A 16,868-nucleotide genomic window follows, 5' to 3' on the forward strand; every position below is an offset into this window, starting at 1 on the left:
CTTTCTTTTACCAGTTCCATCTATGTGAAGATAAGTCAAAGGTCCTGCTCGACCATTGTTGGCTTCTCAGTTCCTAGGGAGACATGAACAAACATCTACTCACCCCAGATAGGGAACCAATGACAGGCCAAAGAAAGGATAGCACTGAAGTCCAGCATAGTAGACCAATGAGTTCTGTTGTGGTTACTTATAGGAATATGGGTGAGGGATTACTTACAGGAGCAGAAATGCATCAAAGATAGCTGCTTTTCCAAATTCCTCTCCAGCTTGGGTGACAGCTCAGGAAGGATGGAAACCTGGAGCACACTGTACAGCCTGCAGGCAGCTCGGCAGGTTGGAGAGTGTCTTTCCCAGGCAGCTCAGCTGGTCTCTGCTTCTAAGCAACTCAGCTTGTCAGAAAATGTCTCTTAAGGCTTATATATTCTTGGGGTGCAAGAGCTAGTGAATCTGATGAGTTTCAGGGGCTTCCTGAAGCTATTGAATTGTTTACTTCCTGAGTTTAAGGGACTTCCCTGCTGGATGGAATGTTTCATCTTCTTTTTAACATCCTGCCACCTGACAAGCTTCCTTCTAAGGTGGAAGATTTTATGTAGGAAGAAATAGCTGCACAGCAGGTGGATGCTGAGGATCTGAACTTAGGTCTTGATGCTTTACTGACAGCCATCCCTCCGGCCCCTTGCACCAGGCTCTTGATAGTGTTTGAGAGCTCTGGGTTCTCAGGGCTTCCTGAGTTCTGTTACCACAGAGTCCTCAGCCTGTGAAATGAATGCTTCCTCATCGGAAAAAACAAAGATGGGAATGGGCTGTCTGTGGCTGGACTGGGACAGGGCTGGCTAGTTCCATAGGGCAGGTGACAGTGGGTGCTGAGGCTATGTCAGGCACCTCCTGGTAGTCATTCCTCTTGGGACTTTGCTGCCATTCTCTCGGGCTTGTGAAGCTGCTGGGATGAATCCATTTCACAATGTGAGATGTGAAAAGTGACTGTCTTACTGGTGTCCTGTCCTGTTAGCATCCCAGTGTGATGACTGTGGCTAGTAAGAGGGACAGATGGTCCTATTCAACCCCAACTCCTATTGCTTTTCTTGCCTCCTGCCTGAAGTGGGTGGTGAGGTACCCTGGATGCTCCATAGCTCAGTGCTCCCTTTCCCCTCTTCCCTGGAAGCAGACTCAATTGCATCCCTAAGGAGCATTTCCCAGTGCCCAGTGTGGATGCCCAGTGAGTCCTCCCCACCTCTCCCTGACATCTTTCTATGTAAAGTGTCCCCCCCCACCCCCCATGAAAAAATAAAAGAACAACACTAGTGCATAGAGGTATAGTTGTAAAAAACAAATGCATACCCACCTCACTGTCGGGCGGTTTAAGGGACGTGACTGACTTTGTCATAAAAAGTCCAGTTTGAGCAGCTGCCGCGGCACTTCTGAGAGCTGTGGACAAGGACGAGCCCTCTGATTGCTGCTTAGCTCTCAGCCAGGTGATAGATCAAGCCCAACCTCCGACAGTCACTTGGCCTTTAAAGTTCCCGCTGTCACCAAGTTCTATGTGCCCAGCCACAGTCTGCCTTTGTGTTTGGCCTTCAGGCAACGTGGATCCAGGAGAGCACGTGACTCTTCTAAGAGGTTTAAAAAGGAACCTTTCTTTCTGCTCTGACCATCTGGTCTTTGACTCAGGCTTTCTGTACTTATTGTTTTAAATTTTTTGATTAATTTATTGAGGAGCCCTCTCCAATTCTGTTTGGAATAGAGCAGAGGTAAGGGAAAGAGGAGAGAGTGAAGGAAGCTGGGTGGGAGGCAGGAAGAGGAAGGTGGGCACCAAGCTCTGCTAGGTCTAGGCTAGACAGGTGAGTTCTAGAGACTTCCAACAGGTTTGTGTCCAGGTGACTCCTGTTTCTGCACTCGGGGAGGGCAGGGCCCCTGGAGGCCTGGTGTCAGTGGCTCTGCAGAAAGACAGTGGTTAGGCTTTTTGAGGCTGTCACAGAGCAGTTCACAGAGTGACAGGTGGCTCCACTTCCTGGTCGACTGGCCCTCCCTGGTCAGCGCTGCCCTTATTCCACAGGCCTTTAGCAGGCTGGCCCACAGCCTCAGGCTCACAGCGCCCTTGCCAGTACGAGCTTGCGTGCTCACCTCACACACCTGCTCACAGCTCCTGGCTGAGGCTCTGAAGCCTCCCACACTCGCAGGGCCCTCCTGCCTGCTGGCTGCTCTGGTTGTTGCCCCTAGGCCCAGGGCAGAGACTTTAGTGGGAAGAAGCATACTGAAAGAGTAGCAGGAGGAGCATGGAGTGATGCCATTGGAACAGCTGCATCAGGAAGGAGAGGCAGCCCTGTGGCCCCACAACTGAGCACAGTAAGTCTGGGTTGCCAGCTGCCCCTGCACTGCCAGGTACTAGCCCCCAGCCTCAGGCTATTCTGTGCGAGAAAGCAGACCACCACATTGTGTGTGCTCCCATTTCTGTGCCCTGGCCAGTGCTGGCCTCTGCCATGCTTGTCAGCCTTCCCCAGCGCCCGCCTTCCATATGGCTGTAGAGCAGCCGGGCCTCCTGGCAGTGGGCAGTGCTTGGGAATAGTGGGCTATAGATGATCATAAATGTAACCTCAGCAAGGTGTTTCTTGGAGTGAAAGGCAAAGCTGTGCTTTTGAATTGGGTGTATTTTATTTGGTGCTTTCTACCATCGCTGCTCATGTTTAAGAATACTAAGGAGGAAAAATAAATTGAGATGGGCTATTCTGGCAATTCCTTTCATGTATTCCCATCCTGGAAGTGAAGAGTTTCCCTGACTGTGGGACAGGACAGCCAATAGTCTCAAAGTCACTCACCGTCTCTGAGCTTTACTCCTTCCTCGGAGGCAGATCCTGCAGTCTTGGCTGCTCTGTAGCAGCTGACGAACCTGCAGCAGACCACCAGACCTAATGCAAGGGAAGTTCTTCCAGGAGCCTCACACCTGCTGGATACAGAAATAAAATGATTTGGTCTGTAGCTGGTGCTTAATAATGAGCTGTGCTAATGAGCGGTACTCTGTACTTAGTACCTGCTGGCTGATGTTTTCATTCCTTTTTATGTTTCTTTATTTCGTTTTGCCATACAGGCTTCTCCTCTCCGTGACAGATAAGGGAATTGAGTTCACCCGGAGGGAATTACTTTCACAAAGCTGGGCAGCTAGTTTAGAGCAGAGCTGGCTTCAAATAGGCCTTTGGCTTCCACAGCCTGCCTGTGTATCCTCTGTGTCTTGCATTCGTGGAGGCAGGAGGTGGGTGGCAGGCAGGGTGTCTCTAAGTCTTTCTACTTTGTGTAGCTGGGGCTTTGGAGAAAGCTGTCTATGGTTCCTGCCCTTGCCGGGGAGGCAGAGCGGCTGTGGTGAGGTGTCTTGGCCCAGCCTGTGATGGCTGCATTCCCCCAGGTCCAGCGCTGCGGTCTGTGCTCCGTCGCTAGCTTGCAGTAGGCTTCCTTGTGCGTTTGGCCATCACCATTGTTCATTTCCACAGAGCTGTGCATACTGCCAGTTTCTGTCCTGGGGACAGTGCAGAGATCAGGTGACAACAAGATGTGGCGTTTGCTGCACGCTCGGGCCTGGCCCAGATGTCCTTCCATGGCATCAAGCTGAGGACTTTTTGTCTTCTTCCAAAGATGTGGGGAAGAGGCAGCAGGTTCCCAGCCTTCACTGGCCCTGGGAGAGCAGCTGCCATATATGGGGCTTGGTTGGTGACTCTTTGGCCAGTATAGCAGAGACGGGCCAAGGCCTCCTACACACCTGTGCTGTGTAGTGTGTAGGAAGGTGGTCGCTGGGGAGGATGGCCACTAATCTCGAGACTGTCCTGGGGGTCCTGCAGAAGCACCTGCCAAGCTGGGTGGGCTTAGCCCTGCTGAGCCAGCCCGACGTCCAGAACTGAAATGTAAAAGCAGTCCTAGTATGCACATAGGAATTCACACAGTAGGACCAAGAGCATGTGTCTAGCAAATGCTTAATATGTGTGAGGCTCTGGGTTCCACCCCCAGACAGACACACTCACATACACAAATACACAGTCACATAGTTATTTCCATGTAGTGCAGTATGAAAAACTAAAGTAAATAGCAATATAAAAGGAGAGCCCTGACTTGGCAGGACAGGGAGACCAGGCACCCCTTTGTTGGGGAGATCGTGTTTGGCTGATGGGCTGAGACTTCAAGGAATCATTGGGGTTACCAGTGAAACTTGGATTTGTGAGTTCAAACCATGCTAGGCTGTGTATGGCATGTGCAAAGGCCCTGGGGCAGGGGAAGCAAAAGTACTGAAGCAGGAGCACAGAATGACTGAGGCATACCATGAGAGCAGCTCGCTCTGGGGCCTTTCGGGCCATGCTGAGTACCCACTCTATACTCTGTAGTACCAGGACACCTGTGAAGAATGTTTTGTTAGAAATGTGCACTGTCATTGACTGGAACACATCTTTAACTGACCAGTGCACACTGTGTACTGCAGGTAAGCTGCTTCCATCTATGGATTGCATGCCATCCAGACCTCTGTGTGGCCCTTGCTGTCACTCCTGTGGGATGGTTGGCACAGCCCATGGCTTTCCCCTCTCAGGGGAATGCCTGCCTACTGGACCTTCCTCTTTATTCCTTCTCTTTCTCTGGGACAGTGTATGACACAGTCTCAGAAAACGGCTTGCTGGGGATAACAGTGATGCATTTATTTATTCTGTGCCAGGACCCAGTGAGAGGGTACTGCAGACCACACAGCTTTCATAATGAACTTACTGAAAGGATTGACATTATTAAGTTGCCCATTTTATGGGCAGAGAGCTGGAGGCACAGAGACAGTGAGGTGTCTGCCCTAGGTCACGTGGCTCATGAGGGGTAAGCCCCGGTTCCAGTCTCTGACCCTGCGGCAGCTCCATGGATGCACTTGTCACACTTGTCCTGGTGGCTCCTCTCTCTGTGCCAGGGTCCCAGGGCCCTGGGCCAGGGATTGATGTGGTGCTTGTTCCTGGGGCAGCTGTTATAGCTGGGGCCATTAGGAATTAAAGGTGTCCTGGATGACACTGCATTGATGTTCCCCCAGGGTTGGTCCGAACTTGGTGACCCACCAGGGGGTGGCACTGGTGAACAGCATGGTGGGACCAGTCTAGCCTACAGCTCACCTGCTGTGAGACCAAGCCCATTCGATGCCTGCCTTTGTCACATGGGCCCCTAGGCTCTGCTGCAGCCTGTGGCTACAGGGACTTGACAGCTGTCACTATGGTGATAGATTTTCTTGAAGCACCACTTTACAGAAGCCCTTAGGACACTGGGAATGGGCTGCTCAGGGAAGCAGATTGGAGCATCCAGGGAGATGCAGCTTGCCTGAGAGCCACTTCCCTGCCTCCTGGATGCTGGCACCTTAGATATGGTGATGACATTATGGCCTCAAAGTCACTGAGGTGGTCTCTCCCACCAAGGATGTGTCCCAAGACTTTCCATGATGCCCAGAATTGCAGAAAGCACTAAATAGTGAGTGTACTGTTTTCTTCTTATGTGAAACTTATGAAATTTACACAATGATTTACGGTAATTAGTAATAAAATAGAGCAATAACAACAGCATATGGTAATAATTATGTGAATATAGGGTCTCTTTCAAAATACCTTAGTGTGTGGCACTGACCTTTTTTCATGGTGGGAACCTTGGCTGCTGACTTGTGCTGTGTGACTGGACCCCTGGCCTATATGTCTGGTGAATAGATAGCTGTTGGAGTCCTCCTGGTACAGGGTCCCTGGCTGTGAGCTGTACACAAGCATGGACCTTCACTCTGAACTTGGTTTTTGCATGTACTGAATGGTGGGAAGGGAGACCACAGCCTTTGCATGGGTATATCCCAATACAGCATGCAACTGGGGGATGTGGGGGGGCAGGGAAGTACAGAGCTGCATAATCACACCCAGGGCTGCCTGGTGCCAGTTCTGCCACTGTCCCATGATTCTGATTTAACAAAACACTGACGTACATGAAGACAAAGACAAATCCTGTGGGAGTCAGGTGAGTGTCCTTGATTGCAAACTTGCCTTTGGAACGTGATGTGTACAGAGCCCCCACACCTCACATTCAGGAACGACCACTGGTGAGCTGGGTCAGCCTGCCCTGGAGAGTGGGAAGCCCTAGGAGGCTTTGGGTTTCACTTCTGAGTGATTCAGGCCCTGAAGCTCCTCATTCTGGGTCAGTGGAGGCCACTGGATATTGGGTGAGTGTGTGTGCACCCTGTGTACGTCTTTGTGTTTAGCTGTTGGCTGGGATGGTGTTTATGGTGTTCAACAAGCAGCTCTGGTAAAGATGGTTCTGGAAACATTGTGACCACAGTTCCCTGGGGCCTTTCCGTGGCCTTTTCATGCCCAGCAGTGCCACCCTTCCTGCTGGGACCTTGTGGGCTTGCTGCCCTCCCCTCCCTATGTGGCTATGGGAGGCTCTCCTCAGGCCTGCTGATGTGAGACATGTGAACCCAACCTCCTTCCTCCTGAGAAAAGAGCTGTCACAGGAGCTCACTGTGTACAACACTGCTCCACTGTGTCACACAGTGGTAACATGGCCCACTTGCTAGCCTTGCATATGGGTTGCAGCAGGGTAGGGCCTGAAGAATGCATGGTGTAGAAGTGTGGCAGTTACAGATAAGGACAGCCCTGCGGGGCATCACAATGTAGCATGGTATGATGGCCAGTGCACTGCACAGTCACTCTGAGAATAGCTGGTTTTCCCCCAGGCTGTGAGTGGATTCCTAAGCCCAAACGAGACAGGAACATAGCATGGCTTTTGAAGGGTGACAACAGTGTGGCCAGAGGGATGTCCCCAGCAGCATGGGTCTCATGTGGAGCCCATGTCCTTGAACGTGGGCTGGTCTAGTTTTTCCCATCTCAGATGTATTCACTCTGCACTTCTAGCCTGTGTTTCCCCATCCTACAGGACACTGGTAAAGTCACACAACATCCTGTGGCATATGTGACCTACAGGGTCACTCTCCTCTCTTGAGATATGGTCACCTAGGTTTATAGCCACTGTTGAAAAGTTGCTGTTGCTACGTTTGTTTAAAATGATATAAAGTATCATCCTTAGGAAAAGAAATGAGTTTGAATTACTTAAAAAATTTTAGATTTATTTTTATCCATTTTAAAATTGTGTGTGTGTGTGTGTGTGTGTGTGTGTGTGTGGTGTGTACATCCATGTCACAGTGTACATGTGGAGGTCGGAAGACAACCTCAGATTTGGGTCTTTGCATTCTATCTTGCATGTGTGTGTGTGCCATGTGTGTGTGCACAGGTGCCCTCAGAGGCCAGAAGGGGGTGTTGGGTCCCCTGGAGCTGTAGTTACAGGCAGTTGTAAGCTGCTCAATGTGGGAACTAAACTTGGGTCCTCTACAAGAGCAGGAAGTGCTCTTAACCATTGAGCCATCTCTCCCTAAAATATGATTAATTTTCAGATTTAATTCTGTCTCAATACTTTTCTTTGCATCCTATTTGTGGATTTCTGCGCTAGCCCAGCCCCCAAATGCTTCCCCTATAGATGTTGTTTTATCAGAAGAGGGTGGTGACCATGGTGGTTGGGGACCTTCAGCACACAGGGCCACCTGGTCACAGGTAAGCACCGAGGCCCTCGGTGGAGACTGTGGTAAAGGAAGCATCTGGAACAAGGCGACCTTGGCAAGGGTGCCTGTCTAGTTTTGACCTTCACCAGGAGTCCTGCCTTGCCCACCCCCCACTCTTCTCTCTGCATCTGTGGACATCGAAGGCTGTATGATAGGTACCCTGCAACAAGGTGAGAGGTGTGGGCCACAGACACTGGCAGGATTGCAGCCTGTAGTCTCCACCCTGATTCAGGAAGCCCTGTGCCCTGCTCTTGTGGGAGTTCTGGTAACCACTAGCATGGGGAAGGTCAACCTTCCCTAGGAAGTTTCTGGGAACTAAGTAGCAGCCAGAGAAAATGATCTCACTGTGCACATTTGTAGACAACTGTATCTAGGGCTGCTCCTGCCGCTTCCCTGTGCAGTTCTAGGCAGAGAACCCTCACATACTGACACATGGGACATGAGGCTGGTGGCATCTTTGCCACAGGATTTGGCCTGGACCCAGGGAGCTGCTGAGCACTGCACACACCTTGTAGGCAGCCAGGTCTGGGCTGTGCTTCCATCAGGAGACAAGCAGCTAGCACATGTGGGACTGGGGCTTGGGATATGCAAGGGGGTGGAGTGCTCTGTGACCTCAGAGGATGGCCCAGAAGTATGTTGGGACTAGGTTGAAGTTGGGTGGAGGCCTGCTGAAGGAGCTGGCTACAGGTGTGTGGATCTGGCCTGAGCCCCTTTCCTACTGTATTCCCCCAGGCAGACATGAAGGAAAGTGCTCCTTTGTGCACTGTGGTGATTCCTGGTAGGAGACACCTCACGCGGAGCCTGAGTTGCTGAACATTTTAGGTAGTCAGCCACTGTGTAGCTTAGGTCTGACATGGGTGGGGCCACCCTTGAGGATGGGGCAGCAAGTAGTTTCTTCTTGTTGGCTGTGACTTTGGAATTATATAGTTCCTGATTTAAAAAAAACTTGGCAGTGGTTGTAGTGTGCAGGATTTCAGGTTGAGCAGTTACTGGATCAAGGTGTTAGGCGCCATGCTGGATTCAGAGGTACAGGAATAGGACAGTCTGTCTCTGCCAGTCTTCCTCGCTCTGATTGGGAGCAGGCCCTAGGTCCTCAGGGACACCCACTCAAAGGGAGACCCTCCAGCCTTCCTGTTCAAGGGACGGTTGACAGTTTTGACACATGTCATGTGGGTGCCTGTATTGTTTTCTGGGGTAGGGTCCTCATTATGTAGTTCTGGTTGGCCTGAAACTCACTCTGTAGCCCAGGCTGGTCTCAAATTTTGTGAAATCCTGCTGCAGCCTCTCAAGTGCTTGGATTTCAAGCCTTCCCACCATGCCTGGCTCTGGTGCCAGCATCTTAACAGTTACACATTCTCTGTGTGGGTATAATCTTGAAGTGAGGTACAGCAGGAGAACTAAGTGGTTTGGCCAGTGAATCTCAGTGTGTTTTTTTGATAAGTTACAAGACGATGACTCATGGTGAAAGTATAAGCAGGATTTGAATTGTGAAACTGCAGGATGCTTGAAGAAATTGGGTAAGTAGGTGTCTCAATCTGCTTTTTGTTGCTATTTATGACCGAATACCACAGACTAGGTCATTTATATAACAAACGTTTGCTTAGCTCATGGTTCTGGGGGCCCAGAGGTCCAAGGCAAAGGGCTCTGTCTAGTCAGAGACTTCTTTTGAAAGGTTCCATTGAGATGCTGCCTGGAACTCAGATTGCTGGGTTTACAGTCTAGAGTGCTAACCATTACTCTGTGGGATTCACGAGACCTTCTTGCTGGCAGGGTCTCGAAGTGGCACAGGGTGCCACATGGCAAGAGGAGTACCTCAAGAGATGGAGACAAAGCATTGCTTTTATGGCAGACCTGCTTAAAATGACCTGTTAGCCCATTAATCTATGAATGGGTCAGTTACACAGGAGGGTAAAGTAAATGTCCACTCTGACCAATCTGAAACAAAGTTTTAAATCTCAGCCTGAGTCTTGGTGGGGTTGAGCCATATTCAGACCATATCCTGGCTTCCAGCATGACACTGCTAAATGCATTAGTGGACTGGGGATGTATGTGTAGTCCAATCAGGTGTAGAGGCCCCTTTCCCCTGAGAGGCCTGTGGAATGTTCGACGGAACATTTTTTGCTGTAAACACATCTTTTTGAGATGAGTTTGGGGACTAATTGTGTCAGGATCATATCTGACGGGCTGTAATTGTGATCTTACTCAGAGAGTATATGTTAACCTAACTAGACTTCTGTGTTATTTTCCTGCCTTCCTGGGGAGCTCACCGTGCTGCATCCAGTTTGATCTTGTGACTGCTGTATCACAAACAAACAAAAAATCCAATGCATGCTTTGTTTTTGTTTGTTTTTTTTTTGGTCTTTTTGAGACAGGGTCTCCCTGTAGCCCCAGCTGTCCTGGAATTCACTATGTAGACTAGGCTGGCCTTGAACTCACAGAGATCCACCTGTCTCTGCCCCCCTAGTGCTGGGATTAAAGGCGTGTGCCACCAATGCATGTTTTAAGCAAAATACTTGGTCTTTTTATGGCTGAGGCCTTGCAAATGGCCATGTGTGGGTGAATGGAGCAGAGCTTTCAAACCTGCCCATGTTACAGACCAAGGCACCGATGTTTAGGGCAGTGGCTCAGCCCAGGCTCAGCGCAGCTCCAGAACCCGAGTCCTGCTGTTCTTCCTTCACTCATTCATTTGCCATTAGGAAGTGATGCCCCTAAGCCTGGGGATCACCTGTCCTCCAGCAGAGTAATGGTTGTAATCAAGTTAGCTGGAAACTTGACAAGACCCTGTCTCCATGTTAGGGGTTTGCATGACCCACTGGGGTTAGTATGGCCCAATGGGAGATACAGTCATTTCAGGAAGTAGCCTGTTGGGGTGGAGCTAGATTTGGAAGGGAGTGAGGGTGATGGGGCCTCTATACCCACCCAGTACCAGCTTTGCATGTGAGCAACTGTTGTTTGGTGGGTCCTTCCTCCAGTTTCAAAAGCCTCAGATACACCTTTGCTGGTTCCTTTCATGGTTTGCCTTGCCTGATATAATCTCGTTTGGGACAAAAGGCAGGGAGCACTCCCTTGGGAAGTGGGGAGACACCTCACACTGGAAGCTGACAGTGCCTCCAAGCTCGCTGTATGCACAGTGGTGCCTACATTCAGGTGTCATGTGTGTTCTTAGTAGAAAAAGAAAAATGCCTACAGAAATAGAAGAAGGAAGTGATGCAGGAGTACATTCTAGAAAGAAACTACTCCTGTCTCAGCCTGCATTCGGGCCCTGCATCTGCTTGTGTGTGGATGTGACAAACGCACATGTCAGAGACTCAAACACAGACCTCATACACAGATGGTCTCTGACTTAAGATGGTTGAACTTGTGCCTTTTTTCTCCCCTTAAGATGGTAGGAAAGTGATGGGCATTCAGTAGAAACTGTACTTGAATTTTGAACTTGGCTCTTTTCCTGGACTAGTGTGTGGTGTGATCTTATCTCCAGTATAAGGCAGTGGTAGCCAGTTCTGCTCTGGTCAGGCAAGTGGCTGCAAGGGGACACAGCTGACCTCTCTGGTGTTTCTGCCAGGTTGTTTTCCAGGTTAGGTATATTAAGCTCATTTAAAAATAATTTATGGGTCTAGAGAGATGATTCAGAGGTTAAGAGCCCTGGCCGCTCTTGTAAAGGTTTGATTCCCAGCACCCATATAGCAGTTACCAACCATCTGTAACTCCAGTTGCAGGGGAATTTGATGCCCTCTTCTGACCTCCACAGGCATTGCATGACATGGATGTACTTGCATACATGCAGGCAATATACTCATACACATAAAAAATAAATAAAATATTAAAAATAAAATAATGTTTCATATATTTACTTTTCATTTGTGTGTCTGTGTGAGTGTATGCCATGTGTGTGCAGGTACCCATGGAGGCCAGAGAGGGTGTCAGATCCTTGGGAGCTAGATTATAGGTGATCATGAGGTGCCCAACGTGGAAGCACTCTTAACTACTGAGCCACCTTTCCAGGGTCCAACTCTGTTTTTGATTCATGGCATTTTCCACTTTAGATGGGTTCCTCAGGGATGTGCCCCATTGTAAGTGGAGGGGCACCTGTATGCTTTGTGTGCTCGTGCTGTTGGGCAGCCTTGCTGGCCTTCACATTTCTAGGATGCATTTCTATGATACCACCTCCCAGGCATCTGCAGAGCTGTACACATCACTGAACTCTTACCTGGGTGTTTGCCAGTTCACAAATGCAAATGCTGTTGAGGGGCACCCTTGGCCACAGGTCCTGTGCCATATACTCTTGCTCATTCTCTTAGTGTCCCTCTCAAGTACTGATGGGTCACATATGTCAGGGCTCCTAAACGTTTGTCATATCTACTCTGTGTCCTCTGAAACCAGGACTTCGTTTTTGTTTCAATGATACTTGTACAAAACCTTTTTGGAAATTTCTATCTATGTGTTCTAATAGATAAATAAAAAAACATCTTGTTTAGAGTCTTCTAGTCTGAGTCCTGAGGGGTTTCCGGTTCTACTTTCTGAGGGTCATCAGGACCTCCCTGGAGTTTACAGATCCAGGGGTGGGTTGGGAAGGCAGGAGGGCAGGACCTGGAGGCAGAAGGACTTCCTCAGCTGGGAGTGTGCAGTTAAGGTAATGGTCATTTTGGGGTAGGTCACTTGGGTAGCTATGACAGGCAGCATGTCAGTGACTCCACAGGGCCCTTGGAGGGAGCCCTGGCTCTGTCATCTGGAAAAGGAGAGGAACAGCCTCCACTAGTCTAGGAAGAAGGAACTAGGGAGAGTGGCCACATGAACACCTTGGATATCTTGATGCCTAAAACTGTGGGTTCTGGCCTCTGCTTGAGAGGTAGGGGGATCCTGTTTGTGGTTTGGGGGTTCCTGGGAGGCTTTGAGTTGGGCTGAGTCTGGGAAAACAGCCATTTCGATCTTCTTGTACCATTTATTTTCTGTCCCTTCAGTCACACTGAGTGGGTGGCTGCAGGTGTAAGTTAAGGGGTGTATGAAGCTTCTAAATGTCAGTGGGGTACATGGTGGAAGTCCACAGGGCTCTGCTCCAAAGTAGACCGACTGTCTAGCCTCTTGGTGCATTGCCACCCTGTGTCACTTGATACTAGGCAGGAAGAACACTCCTGAATGCCATGGAGGGGAATGCCTGAGTGTCTCCTTCCTCTTCTGCTGCCTTGATGGGACCTGTCCCTTGTGAGCCCCAGCCTTACTTCTGAGATGGTAGAGTCATTTTACTCATAGTTTCTGGCTGTAGCTCCTGCAGTAGTGTGTGTGTGTGTGTGTGTGTGTGTGTGTGTGCGCGCGCGCGCGCACTCGTGCGTGTGTGTGTGTGTGTGTGTGTGTGTGTGCGTGTGTGTGTGTCCTTGGTGTTTAATAGCACCCTTGTACACCCACTGTGAACTGTAATTAGAACCCAGAGGCTTTTCTCTCTGTGGTAGGTGTTTAAAGAGAGTCGACACAGCCAAGAGTTGCTGCCACATTTCTGGTACCACAGCTAACACTGATGGGGTGCCTCCTCTGTCCCTTTTGTGTTGTGGAGTTTGTGGCTGTCTGGCCCAAGAAGGTGGTGGTCTCTCCATCCACTGGCTGCTGCTGTTTCACAGAATTGTCTCAGTGGGCAACCTGAAATACCCTGATATGGTACACATCTTTCCAGCTGATAAGGAGGGCCAGGAGTATCAGCGCTTGCTTACCATTGATGATCACGCTGTGAAGCACCTGTCATTGTTTCTCCTGGTGGTAGTGGTGATGGCACTGCCAGGTGGTGGAAGTGCCATGTGGGCTGGTATGGAAGGATACTTCAACATGATTTGTGTTTTGTTATGTGCAGGCTCCTGGGACTCCTAGACCATCTGCTTCTCTCTGCTGTGACAAGCCCTCAAGGTGAGTGTCCCTGTGAAAAACACATTCCTGTGTCTTTGACCAAGGGTTGGAACTGATCTCCAGAGAGGAGACCAGGGCATCCTGTTATTTATTTTGTAGCAATCATAATGCTTTTGGGGGCATGCTGGGGATTGTGCCCCTAGCCTGGCTCATGCTAGGCAGATGCTCTACTCTTCATCCCTAGTCCCCCCTCCCCTTTTCTACTTTAAGAATTAATAATCAACAGGAATATATATCAGGTTTGTATACATTTCTGAATTTGATTTTTGCCATCAGAAACTTGGGTTATGCAAATACATGTGGTCATCTTTCTGAAGATATGATATTGCTTAGGTCTGTTGTAAGATCTATGCTGTATGATTGCGTGATGCTAGTTGTGAAGGATGGGTTAGTATTCCTCAGAGGATGGTCCCTGTCAGCAGGGCCATGAAGGTGATCCTTAACCCAATCTGCATGCCAGAACATATGGGAGGTCCCTCTGTATGAACTATAGGTGAACACATTATTATTAATAATTATTTTAATTAGTGTTTGACCAGGTTTGTTTTTTAAAATAACCCAAACTTTCTTATGTCCGTGTCTGAAGGGTAATATGCAAAAGAAAAAAAAATCTTGAAACATGTTTAAACAAATCAACTGTAGCAAATGTTTAAACAAATCAACTGTAGAAAACAAATTTATGATATTGAACATTTAGTGTTTGTTATTTCTACTTTTTGGTTTAATAATGGCATTATAGATAATTTAACAAAACCTTCTAAAGAACAATACTACTGTTTTTGTTATTATTAATTATTATTGTTAGTATTAGTATTAATTATTGTTATTTTGAGACAGGTTCCAGCTTGCCTGGAATTCACTATTGTAGACCAGGTTGGTCTCCATTCCACCGAGTTTTGCCTGCCTCTGCCTCTTGAGTGCTGGGATTAAAGGCATGCTCCATCATACCCTATTGGCTACTACTGAGTGTTTAAAAATGAAAAATATCTAAGATTGCTCAAAGCAGTTGGAAGAGTAGAGGAGATTGCTGGTGCTGATAGGAGAAGCCAGCCAAGTGCTGGTGGAGACTGCTGGCCATTGGTGATTGTGAAGGGACAATGGGGACAAAACATGTCCAGTGCTGGTGATTTGAAGTGGTGGATGAATGCATGGAGGTTTGCGGAATCATTTTTTGTGTTTTGAATTTTTCTGAACATCAAAGAGAAATAGATTGAGGAACACATACACAGGAAGAAAAGCAAAGAAACCCAGACAAACCCAACACTGTAAGTGGTGTGGCCCCATCAGTGGATGGAGGACACCCTACTCTTGTTTCACTTACATTGCCACCTCTCGGATTTGGCCTGTGCCCTGTCTCTTGGACCCCTCATTCATCCTGAGTGCAGCTCACATAGGGCTTTGCTGGGGCCCAAATCGTGCCCACCCTACACCCTGCAGATCCTGTCTGATAGAGGAACCACCGATCTCATCGTGTGGCTGCTGTGCCTCCTCCTTAGCTCATCCACTATCTGGGGCTGGGTCCAGCCTAGTCTCTAGACTTCCTGTTCACTCTTCTCCCACTTGTTCTGTCTACCTCAACAACCCCTGAGCTGCTTACTGCTGTTGGCATCTGTGGTCCCTGCGAACACCACACCTTTTGTCTGTGACGTGCTTTGTCCAGCTGTCACCTGTTGACCCTGATGCCCTAGAATCAGGATCGAAGCTCCTTCTTCAAGAAGCCAGTCTTTGGGCAAGCTCTGTGGAGCCTGCCATGCCTCCCTGTGTGCCCGCATGTGTTCTCTCCAGGTCTCTGCTCCATTGTTCTGAGCATTTTCTCTGCTTCTTCTTAGTAGCTAGGGGCTTGTATTGTCCTTCATGGTCTGCTTTAGAGCCTATGCCCTCCATTGAGTGGAGAATGGTACCATAATGAGTTTCCTAAGGAATAGCTGCTCTAGCCTCCACCTGGAAACCCTGGAGAGAGCGTTCATCATCCTTTTTCTTGCTTCCCCTTTGCCAACCACCTCCTCCTCTCTTGCAGGGCCCTGGTCTTGAGCCCAGCCATGGAAGACAGCCATGAACTGGACCTCACCTATGTCACGGAGCGCATCATCGCAGTGTCCTTCCCCGCTGGCTGCTCAGAGGAGTCCTACCTGCATAGCCTGCAGGAGGTCACACGCATGCTCAAGTCCAAGCATGGGGACAACTACCTGGTGAGTGGGCAGGGCTCCAGCCTCCACAGTGTGGCTGAGGGGCTCTAGGCAGGACTCCTTCAGGAGACACTTGTGAGGGTAGGCATGTGTACATCCTTTGCTTACAAATGAGGAGCAGGCTCGGGTTTGTACCCCTACACATGAATGTGCATGTTGTATGTGGGGGATAGGCCCTGTATGCTGCCCTTCAGCTACTCACTTTGAAGGAGAGAGGTATGTACTCCCACAGGCTGTGCCATGTACCGACAGTTGACTTCTGGGGTGTCTGCAACACTGTCCAACACGAGCGAGGTGTCTTGTCAATGAGGTTGGCTCCTGGCACTACAAGCATTCCTAGTCAACTACCCCCAGCTAATACCAGGTGGTAGCCCTGGCATAGAAGGCAGCCCTGTCTCCTCCTGCTGTCCCATGCATTGGAAAGGCAAGAGGATGGGTAGCTAGGAACCAGGGCCTGCCGTGGGGGTGAGTACTTAGCCTGATTTCAGAGCACATGTGTACCCTCAGATGAAGGAGCCCACATTTGGGTAAAAGCAGAAGCCTGGCCCCTTACCCTTCTCTCTCTCTCTCTGATTGGCTCTGTTCTTTTCCCAGGGCTGCTAGCCCCATGGAGCTCTTTCCTGCTGTTGTAATCACTACTTAGATTACAGTACAGCTTCTTAGCACCTTCTCTCTTCCTGCCCTTATCTAGGGAGAGCTAATCTTACAGAGCCAACAAGGAGGTAATTGTCACCCTTATCAGTCTTCTCCCATGACCAGACTTGAACTCAGTGGGGACCTATATGGCAGAGCGGGACATAGCTAGCCTCTGTTCACTTTTGGAACAGCCAGGCCCAGCCACCTGGGGCTTCCAGAACAGTCTCTTCTACAGGAGGTCTCAAAATACCTGGACTCCCGGAGGCCCAGCCTGGTTGTGGGCAGAGAGTGGCATCCTAGTCTCCAAGATGGCCACACATTTCATGAGGCCCAGAACTGCCTCTACTACCATGTGTGATCTCTTCAGGACCCGGGTTCCTTTCTGAGGAGACTGTGCCCAGGCTGGTCCCTTTCTCCTGCCCCTCCCAAAGAGAATGCTAAGGGCCATCTCGACCCCACAAACCAATTATGGAAAACACTCATGGTGATGCATCTGGTCAGTCCATGGTGTCCTGGACCCTCTGTGGAAGGACAGCTGAGTGCTGGTCATTCCAGCAGGGCAGGAACAGGGC

General features: G+C 49.5%; 1 protein-coding gene across 5 annotated transcripts in view; it reads left to right on the plus strand.

Annotated features, from left to right (window-relative positions):
• Positions 1 to 16,868, plus strand: part of Tns3 (tensin 3) — a 257,511-nt gene that overhangs the window by 108,131 nt on the left and 132,512 nt on the right. For all 5 annotated transcript variants that reach the window (XM_008842184.2, XM_029567904.1, XM_029567903.1 and 2 more), the window contains 2 exons: positions 13,422 to 13,474; positions 15,492 to 15,663. In XM_008842184.2, the coding sequence (XP_008840406.1) occupies positions 15,514 to 15,663 (150 nt within the window). In that variant the 5' untranslated portion in view covers positions 13,422 to 13,474; positions 15,492 to 15,513. The remainder of the gene's footprint in view (positions 1 to 13,421; positions 13,475 to 15,491; positions 15,664 to 16,868) is intronic.

The sequence above is a fragment of the Nannospalax galili genome, unplaced genomic scaffold, assembly GCF_000622305.1.
Source record: "Nannospalax galili isolate Female #2095 unplaced genomic scaffold, S.galili_v1.0 scaffold321, whole genome shotgun sequence".
NCBI classification, from domain to species: Eukaryota; Metazoa; Chordata; class Mammalia; order Rodentia; family Spalacidae; genus Nannospalax; species Nannospalax galili.